The sequence below is a fragment of the Panicum hallii genome, chromosome 1 (genome assembly GCF_002211085.1).
Source record: "Panicum hallii strain FIL2 chromosome 1, PHallii_v3.1, whole genome shotgun sequence".
NCBI classification, from domain to species: Eukaryota; Viridiplantae; Streptophyta; class Magnoliopsida; order Poales; family Poaceae; genus Panicum; species Panicum hallii.
In genome coordinates this window covers 8055607-8077784 of record NC_038042.1, presented here as the reverse complement: position 1 = coordinate 8077784, position 22178 = coordinate 8055607, and the positions used below count along the sequence as shown (strand labels likewise).

General features: G+C 47.4%; 1 protein-coding gene across 2 annotated transcripts; it reads right to left on the bottom strand.

Moving 5' to 3' along the window:
• Nucleotides 1-3512: 3512 nt before the first annotated feature.
• Nucleotides 3513-7984, bottom strand: LOC112876037 (galactoside 2-alpha-L-fucosyltransferase-like). 2 transcript variants are annotated; one of them, XM_025940179.1, is made up of 2 exons: nt 7246-7556; nt 3513-5285 (listed from the first exon to the last, which is right to left on the bottom strand). In XM_025940179.1, exons 1-2 carry the CDS (start codon nt 7412-7414, stop codon nt 3823-3825), a joined length of 1632 nt encoding a protein of 543 aa, XP_025795964.1. In that variant the 5' UTR covers nt 7415-7556; the 3' UTR covers nt 3513-3822. The 2 variants fall into 2 exon arrangements, with proteins under 2 accessions (XP_025795964.1, XP_025795892.1); XM_025940107.1 differs by having other exon boundaries at nt 3514-5285; nt 7266-7984.
• Nucleotides 7985-22178: the final 14194 nt, after the last annotated feature.

Sequence of the window (22178 nt, the reverse complement as noted above, 5' to 3'; positions counted from 1 at the left end):
TCAGGGGCCAGCATACAACTATTACCTGCAGCAGCATTTGTACCCACTGCCTCGCCTAACTTTGGATCGTGCACTGGTAAGCAATCATAGAACTCCTTGAAGTTCCCTTTGTTGTAGGAGTTCTTTGACTCGTCATGACGTCGGAAAGGCAATCCTTGCTTCAGTTTGGTTCAGTAATAGCCTAGCTATATCAATGGATCCATTCAACGGAGTAAAATAAGCCTTCTTAGCAACTTCACTAAGATCTTTGAAAGCAATATCTATGTTTGTAACAGATCATCGCACTTCTTCATGGCAATATAATGTGAGCCACCCACACCACCAACATGTGACTTTAGCCTTTCTTTCCTATGATAACCATTCTAACCATTAATGACAAATATTTCGTACCCCGAATCCTTCTTGTCTCTAAACAAGAAACAGCAAAAAATAGTATGCTTTATCCTTCGACTTACTATATTCGAGGCAACTTCCAAACTCATCAAACCATTCCGGAATAAACCTTCTCGCCTTGTCTCCAATGTATGAACTAGGAAAATTGCAAGTGCGAGGCTGGCAAGGCCCATTCTCCAAATATTTCCTTCTCACCTTCTCTCTGTGATTAGGATGATAAGTATCAATTTCCCTCCTCATTCGTGGATCGTTTTTTATTTCTTCTTCCCAACTGATATCAGCTGAACATGGATTCCTTGAACGGTTAGCACCATCAAGTTCTGGTGCTTTCCGTTTAAAAAACCTTTCCATGATTTACCTATCATTTGTAAGACAAAACGAATCTCAGTTGCTTGCTGTCATTATATTCATTTAATCAACTAATCAAGAAATTCCTAGTTAAAACTCTAACCGACTAACCCTACACAATGCAGGATTACCATCTAAATAAATATCCTAGATCCAATAGGTAATAGATGGAATTCAGTTTCGAGGCTCAACTTGATATGAATTTATTGATTGAATCATAGAGATTTCTTACCTTGTTATTGAATCAGATTGTGCAGCCCTGGCCGCCGGCCAATCAGGAAGTCAGGAAGCAATCTTGGCCCTTTGCTCGGCTACTCCACTACTAGGGGCTAGGGCGCTTAGCAGTCAGGCGTCAACAGAGAATTAGAGAGAGAGAAAGCGTGCTTCCATGGGAGACGGCCGGCAGACAAGCACACGAAGCGTCGCGAGGGAGAAAAAAGACGAAGCGTCGGGCGGCCGGGCGACAGATGAATTGATTTTGGCGTGCGTACTAGTGGGGATCGATTCCCTGGAAGCCTGGGAAGCAGCTGGGCGCCTGGGCTTGTGTGGGCTCATCAAATTGGGCTTCAATCTTGACTGATGGGCCTGGTGGGGGGTGAACAGAACTGGGCCAAGGGGGTACCTATATGGTGAAAAGTTGATGGTAATAACTGAAGTTTGATTTGGGCCTGGGTGCCTGTGCACCCACGGACCTTAACTGGGCTCCGCCCCTGAACCTTGTTATTACCTAACTATTAATTGTTGGACAACATAAAATGAAGCAAAACTATTGGACAGATTAGCAATGAGCCAGCTGCGCGGCATTTTAGGTCGCGCTGGGGCACGGCACGAAATTAAAATAGGCCATCGGCCTGCGTGTAACCGTTGGTCTAATATCAATCAGTTTATATTTCTATTTTCTAATTAACAATCGTCATTTTAAAAAGAGTGATAAAAAGATAAATTTTATCTTCCATGTATCGAAATCTTTCATGTAGCGATGAGTATCCAGCACGTGTGGTGTGCTGCTATGGACAGATATTGCAGAATGGAGGAGGTATATTGGGCGCGATTTAATTTCCCTCTAGGATATCGCTTTCAGGTGATGATTCTGCCAACCATCACCTGAAGGGGGTGCAATTTAATTTCCCTATAATTTAATTAATTATTCCCCCCACCCGTCTGATGGTACGATATTATATGGGCCACCAGCCCACCAATGTAGCGTGTATGCATGAATACTATTAATAAAAGAGGAGTGAGATCGTGTGCATGCATGCAAGAGAGGACAATGACCATGACGTCACCCACATGCATGCAAATCCGAAATTATTAAACCAATAATTAAAATTTAATTTGGATTGCAACATTATCTTTTTATGACAAGATCTTCAAAACAAGACCAGACTTGCCTATATTTGCATGATATTTTTAAAAATAGTTTTTACTAATATTAATTTTGGATCCTAGGAAAAATATTTAACAAGATAAACAAATAATTATTCTTACGAATAAAAATTAAACATACCAAACAAATAATAATATACAACAAAAAGAACATTAAACATCATGAACATTTGATTGTACATAATAAATAATAAAAAATGAACAAATGAGTTAACATAACCGAACAATTCAATCTACAAAGCGAACAAACAATTTGGTATTGCGAACAAATTAGTGACATGCAGATAAATAATTTTACATGAAGAACAAAGAGATCTACATCGAGAAAAAAATATTCTTATGAGCGTATATACATGTGATAAATAAGTTAGTATATATACATGTGATAAACAAGTTAGTATATAAAGAAAATAAATTATAAATAAATTCTACACAACACATCTACACTTTACATAAATTCTATAACATACTGAACAAGTTAGTTAAAAAATCAAGAAAAAGAATATAAAAAGTTAGTATTACTGAAATAAAGAGAAACGGAGAAATAAAGAAAAGAATAATATGCCTCATCATGTTTGGATCATGAACAAATAAATTTGCATGTGAAAAAGATACTAAATAATAACAAATATCAGCAAAAAATATATAAGTCTCAAAAAGTATAGAAATAGAAAAAAATCACAAAAGCAAGGAATAAGAAAACAAAGAAAGAATATCTATAAAAGAATTATTGAAGTAGAAATTAAAATGAAAAAGTAGGAAGGGAAACAAAACAAACGAGATGAAAAGAAACAAAGAAATAGGAAAAAAGATTATTTACATAGGTCAGCACTAGTGTACAAGTCAAAAATTAGTTTATATCACCAAATAATATATCTACAATAAGAATAAATTAATATACATTAGGTATGGATATTCTTTAGTATAAAGATGTATACTTGAATTACAGAAAAAGATAAATTACAACCAAAAAATTCTATATGAGGTCTACAATAAAAAAGAAAGAAAGAGGAATAAATAAAAAATATATACAATGAAGGAAAAAGGGAAACGAAAATAACAATTGGAAGGAAATAAAAAAAAAAGTTAAGAAAGAAAAATAGAGAAATAAAAACAAGGATGGAAAATATCCAACTCAGCATTAGCAAGGAAAAGAAATTATAAGAAAAAATATAACCTGTAGTCTTGTCAGTTTCCACCTACCATGTCCGGCAAACTTGCATGCGCACGCTTTCCCAAATTATATGTCAGTGGGTTAAAAGCTGCAAGCTGCAGCTGCATGCCGGTAAACTAATTAGTGGGCTAATTGTTTATTCCGGTCTGCGCGCACGCTTCATATGATGGATCGACATTTTGCAACACGCGCGATATATAGCCGTGCCGAGGTATATATTGTACATCTGACCAAACATTTTGGATATCTATGCATGGAACAAGCTGATGATCTCACCACTGTTAAGAAAGCATAACGGTGCTTGTTCTGAAACAAGCGAAGACATCAGTATTATCAGTTCTATCTTTCTTCTATATTAAGTTCCCCTATGGTATATGCGTGTGCATACTGCCCTATCTACTGGATCTGTTCCTGTTCGGATGTTTCGTCTAAAGTTTTATTATCCATAATTTCTTGTTTGCACATGTTTGAGCCGGATAACAATAACATCAGACTCTACTGCCATGTGTAGCATACAAATGTTACCACCGGGTGCTGCTTTCATTGACAAGCTGTATGCCCCAGCTGACGTCCACGCACCGCCGGATGTACGGCGCCACCTTGTCCAGCTCCACGTCCCTCCTCGCCGCGCAGTCGTAGTACGACGGCGAGTGGAAGCACGGCTCCACGGATGGCGCGCGCAGGCACGGCGGCTCCGCCGGCGCCTGGCCCGCCGCCCACTCCTCCCACGGGGACGGCCTCGGCATGACCCACGGCCGTCGCCCGGCGAGCCCCTGCGCGACGTACCCGAACGTGGAGAAGCCGCTGGTGACGAGGACGTCGCACGTGCTGAGCAGGTACATCTCGGCGAGCGCTTTCGCGTCGTGCGCCGCATCGCCCCACCGCTGCTCGCCCTCGTGGCTCGGCTGGTGCACGCCGCCGGCGACCCGGCCGCCGTACTCGGCCCGGATCCGCTCGTGGTACCACGGGCTCAGCGACGTCACCAGGACGGCGTCGTTCGTCGCCGCTGCGACCTGATCGGGGAGGAGCCTCTCGCCGCGGACGCAGGAGAGGAGCTGGTCCAGGACCTGCCGCGGCGGCTGCTTCTTTTGGAACACCCTGATATGGATGCCGACGACGCGCCGGCTGGCGCCGGCGAGGTTGGGGCGGTGGTAGCTCGTGACGGCGCGCCAGACCGCGTTGCTGGGGTGGAAGAGGTACCGGCCTAGGTGGTGGAACGTGGCGTCCTTCTCCGGGAACATGGCCTCGAGCTCGCCGCGGAACGGCGGCGTGAGGAACAGCCCCGGCACCAGGTAGCTGTCCGTCCTCATCAGGAGCCACGGCACGCCGCGGAGGAGCCGCTGGTGCTCGCCGCAATAGAAGAGCTTGTCGTGGAAGCCGTAGCCGCCGGCGAGGTGGAGGTACACGTACGGCGGCGGCCGCGGAGACGCCCACGACACGTTTCCGTCGGCGGACGCGCCGACGACGGCGCCGCTCTGCAGTATGTTCCCCAGGCTCTCCTTCGATTCCCCGTCGTACCGATCAAGGTTCCCGAGCGGGGAACGCTTGCCGGCGCGCGGCAGCAGCCACGTCGCGCCTGGGAAGGGCTCGCAGAAGAGACCGGCCGCACCCTTGCCCCAGTGGACTAGGAGGACGCGCTCGGTCAGCACGGCGTAGAGGAAGGCCGACGCGACGGCGAGCATCCGATTGCCCAGGCCACGGAAGCCGATGCTCACGAGGTAGCGGCAGTCGCCGTCCTCGACCCGGCCGGTAGCGGCGCCCTCGCCGGATTCAAGCCGCCGGAGGGCCGCTTTGTGCGCGGCCGTGCCGGGGCCGCACCGCTTTTGGAGCGCTTCCTGCTTCCGCAGCTTGGAAAGGAGGTAGGGTGATGGCTTATGCGACGATCTCTTGTGGTAGCTGGCGAACTCATACCGGCTCCGGCATGACCGGTAGCTGAACTCAGCGGTGAGAAGGCCGTCGAGGAGGTGGTCGGCGGTGAGGTTCACTGGAGGTATGTCTACCGAGTCAGATTCGTCAAACATACAGAAAAATTGAGGAGGTATTCACTATATATACATGGGCTAATAGCAAGGACAAAATTTCCTTCGCGCTGGAAATTAAATAGTGCTTGTTTGAGGAACAACTTCATCTATCAGGAAATTATCTCTTGCACGGTTATTCAATCCATCACTGTTAAGCTAAAACATGTGTTTGTCTAGGAGGGTGGTGATCGATCCAACCTATACTATTTCCTCAAACCAAACAAAAAGAAAATGGAGATTTGTGTAAAATTAATGGATCACTGTATATTTGTAAAAGAGTTAAGTGCATGGCCGGTCATTAAACTTGTTCAGTTATGTTATTAGGTCCTTATGCTCTAAAATTGCAGATCATGCTCCCTAAACTTAGCCTTGGATGTCATTTAGATCCATATACTCTCAAAATGCAAATCTAAACTTCTAAACTTAGCTTCAGGTGTCGTCTAGACCCTGTACTCTTAAAATGCAGTTACATCCCACCAATAAAGCTTTATATATAGGATTAAATATTGTATGCTTTCAAGCACGCCATTACTTTTATTACCTTTTTTTCTAACTATTTTTGTTGCCCCTTCATTTGGTAATTCATGGTGTTTATAAGCCTCTGATTCTACTTTCTAGTTTGGCATGTGCAGTTACAAGTTATTTAAGTTTGAACAATCTTCCAAGAATAAAGTACGGTTGTCATGCACTCCTAACAAGATAAGATATTGCCTCCAAAATAAAACATCAAGAAGCTTCCTGGATTCATGCTCATCAATATTATTTTATATACATTGAGCTAAAATTTACTTTATTAATTTGACTATAATTAAATTATATCTATAAAAGAAGTTTTATCAATTTAATTGGAATGTCACTGCATTTTGAGAGTATAAAGATATAGGTGACACTCGAAGCTAAGTTTAGAGAGCTAAATTTGCATTTTGAGAGTAAAGGAACTTAAATAACACCCGAGGCTAAATTTAAGGAGTTAAATATGCAATTTAAGAGTATAGGGATCTAAGTAATACAGTTAAACAAGTTTAAGGTGTACTTAACTCTATTCCAAATATGCTTGTTATTATAATGTTATTCCTTCAATATTTATACTTTTAGGCTTAATAATTACGTGTCTACACGGATTTCCTCAGCTTAGGAATTTTACACACTTGATGATAGTGGTCAATCACTACTGCTCCGCGACCAAGTTAGTTAGCGACTTGTCATACTTGCCGGAGCTTGGCCACCCAAAGGTCAGTGCGTTTTCCTCCAACTTCCCTACACCATCATCCTATAGATAGCATAGCGGAGGTTTTCTCCACCTATACAAGAACGGCGCAGTGAGCCAGTTAACGACGACTATTGCACCATGAAATGTATGCATCAGCTTTTGCCAACCTCAAGAGTCGTCAAGGCATCTCATCACTGAACTTCGGAGACCAGACCACCTGCCCCGGCCCCTGTATGATCATTCTCCCATCTTCAGTTCCCTCTTTTTTACCAAGCAAGTGCAGAGTACCTTCTAAACGTTATCTTTGATGTAACATTACATCGCCGCCGCACTGACGAGCGAGCTCAAGTACCATCTTCTTCTCTACTTTTTGTAGTGCCTTCTTGCATATCAGTGTCATCCACTAGCTAATGCTCACCTTATCTATCCGCTAGGAACAACAATTCTATAGTTGGAGGTTCAAGTCTAGTGTAAAAGAGGATCCATCCAATCTAGCAAACTGAAAAGTCGAAGGCACGGACCATTAGAAATTTTTAAAGAAAGAGTAGAGCCATATATATGCGCGTATTGTCGCGAGTACTATACGTCATGGTTTTCTAATTATAGACGGAAGGAAGAACCAGAAACTCTACCGGAGCAACGTACGTATTATTAGACAGCATGCGCTGTTCGGTTAGTTTCGAGGTGTTATTATTCTACTAGGCTGTGCTTACGTGCACCATGCCGTGCGTACCTTGCGCGTCGTGGAAGAACAAGGAATCCGGCAGCCCGTCGAGCGAGCCCGCGCCGGCCAACAGCACGACGACGGCCGCGGCCACGCAGACGGCCAGCAGCAGGGCCCTCTTCGCCGCGCACCACGACGACGACGGCCACCGCCGCCATCCCCTCTTCCCGGCCTCAAGCCGCAGCTCGGGCGGCGCCGGCGGGAACATCGGCGCCCACGAGCACCGGCGCTTGTCCGACACGCCGCCGCCGCCGCCCCGGGTAGTGTCGTCGCTGCCGCCCTTCATCACGTCCATGCTTGCTCGCGCGCCTCGCTTCAAATCGTACGTTTCGCTCTCAACAACGAGCTAGCTAGTCAGGTATGGGCAGGTGCTGCCTGGCCGCCTGCATGTGTATATAGCTAGTCGCGCCTATGTTTAGAAGAAGAAGAAGAAGCGGCCAAGCTGCCGACGATCGAGGGGCGATGGAGGCAGATGATACTTCGTTCGGAGAGACTTTCAGAGTCTAGGATAAGTCCGGCCGGACGACTAGTCGCCGGGCTTTACGTCAAGTCAACGGACAATTCCTGGGGCCGGAATTCCGCAGGCATGGAGATCGATTCCTGGTCGGTATCACTGCGCGCGTCAGCTTTCCGATATATCGAAGGAGGCGTACGGCCGGCGACGTGGTAGCATTGCACGCCTGCCGATCGGCACGTGCCCGGCGCTGCGGATCGAATGAACCGATCTAACTCCAGATGGTTGGTATTGGAATGGGGAAGAAAGCTGTCGACCACAAACTTGCAAAAGTGTTGTTAAGAGGGAAACCATGTGACAGTCTGACAGACTGCTTAAGAAAAATTGTCTGTCTGCTCGCCGTTATCGGATGGGCAAACAGCATGTTTGCCGGCCGCCTTGTTTGACGTTGTTCGGTTGTTGTTAGGCGGCGAATGCGTGACCATAAAGATCATCCCCCGAGGCTGGACCCCGAGCCGTTAACTCGGTCTGGCTAGTTATTAACGGCTCGGCTCATTAACGAAACAAGCAAAAATTCCTGTTTTGTCTCTTGGCTCGTTAATAGCTCGAGCCACCTTATTAGGCTCATGAGCCATATGTAAATTTAGAATTATCACCTCAGTAAATTTAGAATTCCGCAGTAAAGAGTAAAGTTTTAAAGTTTTAGCTCGACCATAAGTAAGTATTGTAAGTAGTAGCATGCATTTCCTAAAAAAAAAGAATAACTAAGGCTGCACTTTTGTCCATTTGACCTCAGCTCTATTGCAACTTGCAGTGCATCTGATCACAAGCGAAGTTTTAATCACAAGCGAATATTAAATCAATTTTAAAAAACTATATTAATCTAACTCTATTTGAGTTGTGCACCAAGTGAAGATAAAATTAATAGTTAATTTTTTCAATTGCATTTTATAATTCGATTGGCTCATGAGCAGTTCACGAGTTAGCTCGAGCCACCTTGTTGACGAAATGAGCAAAATAGCTGCTCGGCTCACTAAGAAAATCCACCGAACCGAGCTAGCCCGTGAGTTTTGAGCTCACGGTCCAGCACCCCCCTCCCCACACCCACACACACACCAAAGCTATTTCATAATTTAGCTATACACAATATCACCAACTAGTTTTCTTTATTCTCCATCCTAAAAAATTAAACAAAGCTAGTTCATTTGGAATTAACAATTTTAGAAACTGCGACAATGAAATATGCACAGTAAATGAGATGGCATATCGATCTCGATCGTTCAAGATTTGCTTCAACATTACTCACATGAATCCTAAAATCTCTTATACAGTTATGCTAATCGGTTAGCTTTGCAAAGCCATATATAATTTTTTAAAGTAAAATAGGAGGGGTCTAGCCCTACTGTTATATAGTATTAGAAATACTATTACCTAAACGCTAAACAGTCGGTCGCCCACCATTTAGCTATTTATTCAGACTAAACGGCTATTTAAATGGATTACACGGTCATTAACGGGATAAACGACTTATCAACGGACACGGCTACCCACTGTGTAGCGTTTACACGACGTGTACACAAACTAAACGGCCGTGTAGGCGAACAGTGATTAGAAATAACAAAACAAGGTACGTACAAAAGAAGGAAAGGAAGAACAAAATGCAAAATTACAAAGCAGACTCGATCCAACCACTAATGTGGGGAAAGTAACTTTGTTTTTGTACGATGCGTAAGGTCATTCCAGTGGAAGTTTAATAGGAGTCTCAATCTCATTAAATGAGTTGCAACGTAGGTAGAAATTATAACATGACAATGAATTTACGAAGAGAGAGAAAGAATGGGTTTTGTCACGGATAGATCTCATGTGCCCGCAACGAAGCTGCCCCCACGGAAAATAAAGATAGCCTCCTACTAAGATTCCTCTACGATCCTACAAGAACTCTACTTTGTAACTCTACTAGGATCCTTACGATTACGACTAGTAACCCGCCTCTAGGATATATAAAGGAGGGTAAGAATACCTAGATTGGCAGAGCAGCCACCAGACAACTCAACACCTAAGCATAGGGTGCAATATACAATACCTCCAAATAGGATGTAGGGTATTACGCTAATCTGACAGCCCGAACTTGTCTAAATCTGTGTTGTGTGTCCTCGCTTTTACCTTCAAGTTTCAGATCCGGCGATCCCTCACCAAATAATCTTCTACCTTAGGGTATCTCTCGGTACAAACACCGACAGTTGGTGTCAGACCTAGGGCCACGGGATGCGCACATGGCGTACTTATCTACGATAAGGGATGTGACATGATCCACACCCTACACCAGTTGTAACTACTCGTATAGGAGTAGGACTAGTCGAAACAGAAGGAAACTACCCGAGTAGTACTCGGGTAGGACTTCTAAGCTAGAATCCGGCTAGGATTTCCATATAATCCTGTTCCCCCAGACTATATAAGGGCAGGTAGAACCCCCTCCAAACCAAGACACAAAAATCATCATCTAAGGCAATACAAACCACCACACAGGACATAGGGTATTACGCTCTCGATGGCCTGAACCTGTCTAAAGTTTTGTGTTCCTTGCACCTTCGAGTTCTTGATCTCGGCGACATCCAACCTACAATCTACTAGCTCGGGGGTATCCCTCGGTGGGCTTGGAGATTGAACCCTGATAGTTGGTGCGCCAGGTAGGGGTGCTCATCGACGATTCACTGGAGAACTCAATGGCATCTTTTAACTTCACCAACGCTATGCCCGACGAGGCCACATCGATCTTTCACCTTCGACTCTTGGATCTGCATCGCCAACATACGTGGGGGTTTTTACACCCACCTCGCAGGCCCCAGGGAGTCGAAGGCATCCACTCCAACATCCTGCCGGACATCGACGCTGCCATCAACGGTTTCGGCAGAATCCGACTTTCTGATGTAATCGGAAGCTACGCGAGAGGCCTTAAGGAATTCTCTCATCCCCGGATGAGCAACGTTGACCTGCTCGGGTGGACTCCAGCATTGCCGGTGCATCATGGTTGCAGAGGCTGCCCTCCAACGCTCTGATGACTTGGGTCCCTTGACCCAGAATCACCCTGCGAGACCTCATCACCCTCTCGCTGATATCTTTTCTTCACTCAATCGAGCCGGCCAAAACATCACCGAATGTATCCAGCTCGCGGATACTACTCTCCGGCGCTCCGACTCTAAAAAGTTGGAAGCATCCACGGCAATCTTCGATTGTGACCTTGATAACTTCATCGATGCAGTCGACGAGCTACCCTCCCCCCCCCCCCCCCCCGCAGACCGAATCAATTCGGTCTGAGGCCACGTGCACTAAGCCCCTCTCCAAGTTGGAGGAGGACTTGGATTACCTACTACAACTCAGGGAGGGAAAAGCTACCATACAACGGGAGGCTCCCCTTCTTGATAACTTCTCGGACTCTAATGCAACGCCCTTATTAAGCGGCCGCCAAGTCCCAACGATCGCATCAACTCAATTGGGCAGGTTCGTGCGTCAGAAGGGCATGAAACCCCTCGAGCTATTCGACATTAGCTTACCTCTCTACAACACCGACTCTGACAAGCTCCCGTTCTAGGAAGGCAGGCCCCTCAATCCCTCTGACGGAGAAGAGGAGCAACCCACCAAGAACTCAGCGTTGGATCGCGAGGTGTTCATGGCGTTCGTCGTGGAAATCCAGGACGCGGGGGAGGAAGGATCAGAGCACGTTCAATTGGACGATTACTACATCGACAATGATGACTACATCTCCGACACACCCGGTTCATACCCAGATGCAGCAGGTGCGTTCGCCGATCACGAGCTACCTGTACATGCACTCGACACCGTGGGTACCGTGAAGATTGAAGATGAAGATGACGTCCAAAAGGAGCAATGCAAGCTTAAGAACGCCGAGCATGCCATGCGCAGGCAGCGCATACCTGAACAACACCAACATCATCCTGGCAACCTCTACGACTTCTCCACTACAGATCTTAGTGACGTCACCAACATTGGTAGAGACGCTCCCAACATCACCATCGCTAGGCAACAAGAACGCATCGAGGTGGAAGCTTACAACCCCACCAACTATCACATCCCTCAAGAATACCTAAAATCAACTCGGAAGCACAAGCCAAATGCTCCTGATGCAACGATGGAGTGATTAACCTGAGGAAAGAGGACACTCAGTTCGTAAGAGCGTTTTGAACAAACCCTCCACAGGTATTACATGGCATCCAAGTTCCAATCATTCCGCTTTCAAGTGCATCCAACTGCGCAGGGCCCTGGGGGCTCCCCCACTCAAGAAAGGCTGGAAAAAAGTTCATGAAGGAAGGCGATAGGACTACTCGAGCGACGATATGTACCGAAATTAAGTCCCGATTCAAGGATGTTTTTTGAGGATCTTTAAGGGTTCATCTATATAACCATTGTTTCGTAATCACATATCGGAACAAACGGTTCTCGAAACCTAAAGATTTTTTCTTTTTATCACTTAATCAGGGAATTGTTTTGCGTACATCCTTGAAACCTAAAATCCAGTAACGCGCCAAGTTCTGGTCATCGACTAGTTCTATGTGCAGCTTGTTACTGAAGGGGTCCTTACACCAAGAAATCTGGTAACACGCCGAGTTCTGGTCATCGACTAGTTCTACGTGCAGCTTGTTACTAAAGGGGTTGTTACACCCATAATCCGGTAACCCTACGAGTACTAGTTACCGACTAGTACTATATGTAGCCTTCATTACTGAAGAGGTCCTTACACCTAAAATTCTGATAACATGCCGAGTTCTGGACATCGACTAGTTCTACGCGTAGCTTCGTTATTGAAGAGGTCCGTACACCTAAATTTTGGTAACACGTCGAGTACTGGTTTCCAACTAGTACTACGCGCAGCTTCCATTACTAAAGCGGTATTCTGTTACTGAAGGGGTATCTGCTAATTCACAAAGTTATCTGCGCATTCTCCGACTACTTCGAGTGCTAGCCCAACAGCTTGTAGGAACCAAACAGCATAAGTCATTGCGAGAAAGTCGAAAGGCTCCCACACCTATAAAAGCAATCCAGCGTATCGCACGGTGTGAGTAAATCCTGATTCGTTTATTCTCCCTGTATGGGACTTTATGCTGGACATCAAGTCGTTGACTACCTCCAAAAGCGTGGCCTTCTGAGTAGTTCTGCATTGGGCATCCCACATTCTTTATTTAAGTCCTACGATTTTTGGTATTACTCTATGAGTAAGCACACCGAACAAATCAACAGGCAAGGACAAATATACATATATACATGTTTATATACATAGACAGGTTGTTCAGTGATTACATATCATGTTCGCTCCTTCTCTAAGCTATGAATCAACTTCTAAGCCACTAGTTTTACTTCTTTGATATACTCTAAGAATGTCTCCTCGAAGCAATCAGCATACATACCGTCAACTAGTGGGTTCAGATTGGCCTTGGGCCAGTAGGACTTTACGAGCACAAGGATGTGGGCTACATAAGTTTTTGTGGTCTCCGAGATGTATCCAGAAATCTTTTGTGGCGCTTCACAGAGTCGCTCCAGGAGCGTCCTCTTGTTGATTACCCCCTCTTCTAGAGGATCCACCATGTATATGACTACTTGCACCGCACCCTTGAGCTGTTTAAGTTCCTTATGTTTCAGCTCCTTCTCAGCGGCCATGTCCCTGATCTGAGTCATACACTCTGCGAGTTGCATATCTGCATCTTGGAGCACTTTAATCAACTTCTCTGCATCATCTGTTGCACGGTACAACAGATTCTCCACGTTAGTCACCAGATCTTCTTCATATCTTATTATATTATTAAGTTTTGTGGACAATCTACAAAGAAAGAACTCGCACGAGTGCAGATACAAGCAACTGGATAAAACAATGCAAGGCAAAAGCAATCAGTAGATTGTTACCTCGGTGAGTCTTGGCTGTAGCCTTCTTGTTGTTTGTCAGATTTTCAATGTCCTTCTTCAAGAGCCACACCTCCCGGGTACGCTCCTGTTTCAAAGTATTGAGTTCATTCCAAAGCTCGACATTTTTCATGATTTCCTCTCCGATTCGGCGGTCTTTCTCCTGCAATTGGCGAGCTCCATCTTCTATTGCTCTGAGCTTATCTGACTTGATCTTGGATCTATTGGCTAAGGTCTGCATGATAGGAAAAAAGTAGATAGACAACTTGTATACTATTCGACAAAGTCAAATTTAATCAGTACAATTCTTTGAAAGTAGTTTGGAACTCCATCAAGGTCGCCGATGATAGCATTGGATCATCAATGAGTTCAGTCAGGATGGCATGTTGCCACTTGGGTGGAGTCACTAGAATACCACCTGAAGAGGGACCTGCAACGCCTTGATCTTTAGCGGCAGAGTGCTACCATGGGTTATCTTAACCAGTACGCCTTGAAATCAGACATACGACGGGTACATTATTATCTATGGATTGAGGCATTTCAATGTTCTCACCTGCAGGCATCTCCAGGTTTACATCCTTGACCATAGGCTCTTCCTCGACGCTTGGCTGGTCTCCTGCTCCGGTCCTGTCGGCTTCAACATTGGCAGATGCCGAGTTCTCGGGTGGCACCATCGCTAGCACCGTGTCAGTCGCGGCAGCAACTAACATTTTCTCTGGCTCGGGGGCTAGAGTTCCCGTGGCATCCCCAGGTTGCTCCAAGCCCAGAGCAGAGGATGGCCTACACAGAAAGAACAACTATGAGAGTTGTCATCTATAATAACGAACTTACAATTCACAAGGGAAAAGTACTTGGATACTTACAGAGTGGATTTCTTCACTGATAATACTTTCCTTCTAAGTACCCTAGGTGCTGGAGCTGCAGCCAGGGTACTCGCCGACCCTTTTCACCAGTCGTGGGCGGTGTTTTCCACGGCGAGACAACTGCGATGGTCACCATTGCCTGTGTGCCAGCTGAGGGCGGCACTTGCCCCGGTGTGGCCCCAGCGAAACCTGACGACAAGTCCACTGTGACGGAGGGCACGCTCTGCTCCCTCACAGTATCATCCCCGGCAACGTCCTCAACCATTCGCTTTGAGTGCTTGGGGTTCGAGGAGCTAGCAGAGAAAAATCAAGAAAAAAGGAAGAATTCGACAAAACTCAATAACTGCAAATTGAGCAAAAGTACTCACAAAGGTCAAGGAAAGAATGCTCACCTGGGTGTCTCATCTTTAGCACCACCTAGAGAAGCACTAGCCCTGCGCTTCCAGTTGGCAGCCCTTGGTCCCTAGGGTGATTAGGCATAGGATCACCACCAGGAGAGCTCTGGCTTTTCTGGGCGGTCTTCGTTTTTATGCCCTTTATCACCTCTGCGAAAGTCCGATCATCATCGGTCCCTTCATCATCCTCCATGCTCTCTGAATCAATAGTGGGCCGGGACGGCATCAGGTGGCTCAGATGATAAATGTCCGGCATCGAAGGCATGCTCCTATACACATTTACATCATCCTGCAACAGGTTCAAGTTATTATAAGTACACATCAACATCAAGGATTGAGAAGTACTCGACAGAAAGACACGACTACTTACCCCTACCGGTTTGGGAGGATTTTTGATAGTGGACAACTTGGACGGCATATAGGGCACCGTACTAAAAGTCACATTTTAGTACCGATTGGTGTCTTGACCTGGTACTGAAATGGCCAAGCCATTTAGTACCAGTCAATAACACCACCGATACTAAAGGATGACACTTAGTACCGGGTGGTATTATGGACCAATACTAAATGATCCTTCATGGGTTACTTTAAAAGGAAAGCATCTCCCACTTAGTCACATGTAATGTGTAGGTGTGATGGTAAGAAAGCTACACATGAGGCCAAATGTTGTGGGTTCGAATCCTCACGGCCGCACACGCGTATTTATGCGTGAAAAATTCGTGTGACTTGTGACTTGGGATGATGCACGTGTGCTTTTGCATTTAGTACCGGAAGCGCGGAAGCGCGGTACCGGTTAGCTCAACCGATACTAAACGCGCCATACACCCGGTACTAATGGTAAGTTTTCTAGCAGTTTTGAAGGTAAACAAACAGTAACACTGTTAAAACAGAAGTGGCCGATGTTATTCTTCCAATTTTACCCTTCCACACCCTCATCCTCAATCACTGGCTGTATCCCTATCTCTTCCTCAAATCGCTGGGCCCGAGCCATGACTAGTGGTCGCACCATCCGATCCGCTCCCACCCATGGAGCGCCGCCCAATCTGCGTCCACCACCTGCTCCCAGTCGAGCGCAGCTTGTCGCACGGACTTAGTGGGTGTTTGGTTCCAGAGGGCTAAACTTTAGCCCTATAACATCAAAGAGAATCTTTTCAATTAGAAGTATTAAATAAATTTTAATTACAAAACTAATTGCAGAATCACTGGACTAATTCTAGAGAGGAATCTAATGAGGTATATTAATCCATGATTAGCGGATGGTTATTGTAGCATCACTATAGCAAATCATAGATTAATTAGGGTCATTAAATTCATTAAATTCATCTTGCGAATTAGCACCCATATGTGCAAAAAAAATTATAAATAGATTTTATTTAGTACTTATAAATGGCAAGATTCTCATTGATTTGATAGGGCTAAACTTTAGCCCTCCGGAACCACGTTCCTCGTCGAGCAGTCATGCCGCTTCTGGTTGAGCACGTCGCGGACCCTGCGCTCTGCGTTGGGTGGGAGCGCCGCTCCTGGTTGAGCACGGGTAGGTGGGTCCCACGCCTGGCACCGCTCCCGGTCGGGCCTCGGCGCCTCGCACCGCACCTATCCGGCTATGACCTCGTGGTGATCTTGGCGATGGCGGGTTGCACGGCCACCACCGCTGCTGCGTCCAGCCGCATCCGCCTTCTGCCACTCCCCGGCTTGCTGCGTCCAGCCGCATCCGCCTTCTGCCACTCCCCAACTTGTTAATCTGTAGCTCGGGCTCGGCGGCGCACGCAAGTCTGATGACGGAGGAGGCCCGGGAGCAGCTGCTGCTGGTGATGGTGGAGAAGGTAGTGGCGGAGGAGGCTCGGGCGCAGGCAAGGTGGTGGGCGGAGATGGCCAGGCTGGAGCTCGCGAGCACCCAGCCTAAGGTGGCAACGGGTACAAAATATCCACGCACCCACGGACACCAAACCCGGTGGACGCGGATATAGATCTGAGTTTGCGCCAGCTCAGACCACGCGCCGGCGCGCCCAACCCACATGCTCTTCATCTTACCTGCACGTAGTTATGGTATCTGCGGGCATGCGGGCATCCGTGGGTAGCGGGTACGGGCGTCGTTTCCTACCCGTGGCACGTTGCGGGCGCGGGTGCAGCACGAATTTTAGCATGCGGGTACGGATTTACAAAGTTGATATCTGCGCGGATTTTACCCATTGCTATCTTTGCACCAAGTGCATGCGTCAACAGGCGCAGGTCGAGCTCAGCCGCGCCCACGCCCCACGCTAGCTGGTCAACGCCAGGCTGCTACAGCCTACAGGTCACCTGGTTAGCGCCGGCTAGGTCGTCATGCAAGATTATTTTTTTTATACACATTTTGACTGCTCCTTTTGAAATTGGGCTTTGGCTAGTTGCTTATCTGGACATCGGCGGATGCTTGTTTCTGTGTATGTCCGGTGGACATCAGTGAATATGTATTCTATGTGTTTCGATTTGATTTGTGCATTAGTGTGTTTGGTTCCTCGGGACTAAATCCCGTCTCATCGAATGTTTGACACTAATTAAAATTACTAAATATAGACTAATTATAAAACTAATTGCACATGTAGAGGCTAATTCACGAGATGAATCTATTAAGACTGATTAGTTCATAATTTAATAATATTATTCTACAGTAAATATGTGCTAATGATGGATTAATTTATCTTAATAGATTCGTCTCGTGAATTAGTCTCCATTTATACAATTTCTTTTACACTTAGCTTATATTTAGTCTCCCTAATTGACATCCAAATATCCGATCACACCCATAGTGAACCAAAGAACATAATTTATGAAAATTAGTGTGTGTTGCTTACATAATTTAACTCCATCCCTTACATATGCTATAGCTATTATAGGATAGTTACACGGATACGAAGTGAAGGTAAAAAGGACAATATTACTCCTGTAGAGAAGAGATGAAATATTTTTCATATATATATAAAGTATTGTTGACTGCGATGGCATATATAAAGTATTGTTGACTGCGATGGCATAGAAGGGATACAAAGAAAAATATTTCATCTCTTCACTACAGGAGTAATTATCTATTTTACCTTCACTTCGTATCCGTGTAACTATCCTATAATAGCCGTAGCATATGTAAGGGATGGAGTTAAATTTGCAGTAGCACGGAAGGGGATCTAAATTTCAATGGCATATAAGGGATGAGTGAAATTTTTAATGGTATATAGAGAATTTTCTCGTAATCTGCTAGCGCTGTCCTTCTTCACCACTACACTTGTAATAGGACCGCTGCCCCTCTAACCCACACCCCTCTGCGCCAAATTCGAAGAAGTGAAAAATTGGTTTTGCAGCATGGAAAGATGACGAGTTCCATAAAATACAATAAAAAACGTGCATCTCCCTAAATTACCACCGAAAGATGCAAACGTTACCGGAGAGTGACATTCCATTGCATTTTGTTCCTAGAAATTGTTCTTTGATCTCTTTTCAGCACTTTATATGGACATAAAATGACTTATCTACCCCTACCTATGGAAACCGCTTCGAGCTAGCCTTAGAGCATCTCCAACGGATTACTTATCCCTTATCCCTCCTCCGGTACCAAAAAGTTAATATTTTGATGATTAAAGATGCTACAGCAGATTACCAATCCAATCCCCATTACCTGAAAGTTTTGGTAATCACCAAAACACACCTCCCTCCTACCTAAGCAAGGGGGATTCATCTCTCTACCCTATTTTTGGTGATTGGATTTTCTTCTTTATTCTTGGTGGTTGGATTTTCTTGGTAATTGGATTTTGTTAGTACGCTGCAGAAATTATTACCCAAAATATAAAAATAGTTACGATGCATGAGGTATGAGTAGTTTGGTTGGAGCATCTCCAGCATATTGCTCAAATTTGCCCTGATACCAAAAACTACCATTTCAGAGATTTTGGAGATGAGAAAGAGCTCCAGCAGATTACCAGTACCAATAGGTTCCCAGATACCAAATTTTATCAGTAATTGCCAAAACCTCACCACCTCTCCCCTTGATGTAGGGGAGAAGCAAGCTATTGAAGCATTCTCCCCTATCGACGGTTGGCTGGCACACCGAATTTTTTCGCTCGCCTGGCATCGTTGCTCCGCCGGTCGTGCGCCGCTGCTCCACCCCCAGCAGCGGCGGCTGAGCTGACACCCCGGCTCCACCCTGCACTTGCAACCAAGCGAGGGCCACCCCTACCTTTGTCTGCGTCTCCCGCCGGCACGCCCCTGCCTCGCCTCGTGCAAGTCTGGCCGGGCGAGCCCCCGCCGTCGAGTGGCGCGAGACGGGCGCGGGGCCAGCCGAGCAAGCTCCGCCGTCGGTACAGGCGCCGAAGGGGACGGGGCCACTGCTGGAGGAGAGAAGATGGGAGGAGAAAAGGATGGGCGGACCTCTTGCCAGCGCCGTCGTGGGGAAGAAGATGGAAGGAGGAGGAGGAGGAGCCCGGTAGCCGCCGCTGGGAGGGAGCACGACCGGCAAGGGGAGGCCGGGAGAGAGGGGAGGGGGGTCTTGGCGGGCGGCGGATATGAGCAGCGGGAGTCCGGGAGGAAGAGGGTAAGACGAGGAGAGGAGAAAAAAGAAAAATTAGTAAAACCTCCGATGTGTGGGACCCACGTGGTTAGGGGAGGTATCGGAGGTTAAGTTTTGGTAGTGTGCTAGAGATGATCCGTAACTATCGGAGATGGAGAGAGAAAATGTTTTGGTGGTGGGAGGTGAGCAATCAGATGCTCTTATCCTCTTGCACCGGAGAAATTTTGATATTTGATATTGAATTCACACGACTCACATTTTTAACCCTCAATTCGCAAACCTTTCAAAATATAACCATCTGTCCGCAAATTGTTTCGATTCGGGGATTTCTTCTTCTTTTCTCCATTTCCCTCTTTTCTTTTTTTTGTTTTCAGGTTAGATCAAGTGAAAGGGACCATTTTACTCTTGACCCTATCGAACAGAATGATTGGATCGAATCCATTCACCCGTGCTGGCCTGCCTTTCGTCTCCCTCTCTCGCTAGCTTCTTCTCAGTCGCCGCTGCTGCCCCCTCTCCTCCCGCCGGCCCTTCGCAGCCACTGCTGCCCCCTCCCGCCGGCCCTCCGAAAGGCCAAATCTCTTCCAGGGCCCTCCGGAAGGCCAAATCTCTTCCGCATCTGGATCCTCCAGTAGCCGCCGTAGAGCAGCCCGCAGGCGTAGAGCACGCCAGCGCCGCTGACCATGTCGCCGATGATGTAGTTGCGAATGTGCAGCGCCGAGACGCCCAGCACCCAGTGGGCGCGCGAAGCACAGCAGCGCGAACGTCATGGCATGCGCATAGGCGTTGCTAAAATCCAGCCTCCCTGTTCCACCCCATCACGCATAAGGTGCACGATAGGGAGAGGCACCGGGCCGGCAACATGGCGCTGCTGCAATTGAACATACGGCCAGCCCACTTGGGCTCCATCATGACGTGCCCAATGGGGGTGAGATGCATTTGTGTGTCCAAGGACCATGCGAGCTTGTGGCACTAGTCATCTTTTCCCAGCGGGCTGCACACTATGTACTCGGTGGCGACGACCGGCGCGATGACGCCGAGAACGAAGAAGCAGTCCTCGGCGAGCTCAGGCGTGGTGGTCTCGGTGTACCCCCAGTAGAGACCGCAAAGCATGTGCTGGCATACAATTGTGAGGTGTAGCAACGCCACAACGACGTCCATGTGCACGCGCTCGTCGGCGCGTGGTGTGGCGCCCTTGCAGTAGGCGCCGGGGAGCTCGACGGCGTCGTGGGGGCGCCAGCAACAGAGGAGCACCAACATGCCGCCGGAGACGCTGACGTAGAGCAGCCAGAGCAGCAATGCAATGTTCATGGGATTCTTGAGCCACTCCTTGCATGTTCGGAGAGTAGACGCGGTAGCGGCGATTGAGATGAAGAAGCGAGCGAGAGGGAGAGGAAAGGCCGACCGGCACGGGTGAATGGATGTTGTCGGAGGAAATCTCCAGCCGGGTGGCGGAATGCACCCGCCTAATCCTGGTTAAGGATGGGTTTGGAGGAGACTTAGGAGCGCTTGATCGGTGGGCGGATGAACGCAGGAAGGGCACAAGGATTTAGAGTGGTTCGGGCCGTCGGAGTGTAACACGCTACGTCCACTTGGAAGTTGTATTGGTTGTAGAAACCTGTCTGAGAGCCTTGCAACCTTAGCCTAAATGGGCCTTCGCGTGAACTTATCTGAACCTTGTCTTCTAACGGGTGCACTCTCTGTTTTATAGTCCAAGGGGAGTGCTTACACTGTGCGGGGCCCCGACAGGTGTACAGCCAGGATATGGCTGTGTGCAGCCTTGCCTGCACAGTGACCGCTGTCAGTGTTATCCAACAGTGGACCCGTATTGCCACTGTTGGGTGAGAACCTGTCAGGCGAAGAAGCAGCGCTGATCTGCTGCGCCGCTGCCTCCGCGTGCACTGTGGCAGCGCACGCCTCGGCTCTCCTGTTATATGCCATCATCACGCCCGCGCGCGGCGTCGTGACAGGACTGTACGCTGCTTGCGCACAGTATACGGTGACACGACGCGCCGTCTTGGAAACAGGCGGGCTTACCATGGTCTCAGCCTACCTGCTCCGTGTGTCAGCGGCAGGCCATACTTTTTTACTTGGGCGCGCCCGGCCCAACTACCGCATTGAATGCTGGTAGGTGGGTTGGAGATCTGCGAGAGGCCTCCCGCCACAGGCACGTGGTAGGGCCAGCTCTGCTCCCACCGCGGGGGCGGCACGTGCCGGCACCGGACCCTTTCCCGAGGGGAGGGGGTCCGGGCCCCCGAGGCTGGTTGGAGCGGTCTGGCCTGTGATGGCCTGGCCATCACACGTGGTGGCTCCGGACCTCTCTGGGGAGTCCGGGTCCGCAGGGGCTACCCGAGAGCTCCCCTGGCTTCATGGGCACGTGGAGGCCCCGGATCTCTAAGAGCACGGGGAAGGTCCGGTGACCATGGTCCCAGCTGTCAGGCCGGGCCGTACGCCACGTCACCCTTAGACGAGGGGGAGATCACGGATGGTGAGACGCTAAGGGTCTGGACACCCTAGCAGGAGGTACCCCTGTCCGCATGTACCGACACATGTATTCGATGCAATAATTCTGATTGATCGATAGGATTAGGGGTAAAATGGTCTCTTCGTAACATGAAACAAAAAGAAAAGAAGAAAATAGAGAAAAGAAGAAGAAATACGCTGAATTGAAACAATTCCGCGGACAGAGACTTATATTTTGAAACATTTATGAATTGAGGGTTAAAAGATATATGGTGTGAAAATATGATGACAAATTTCGAAATTTGT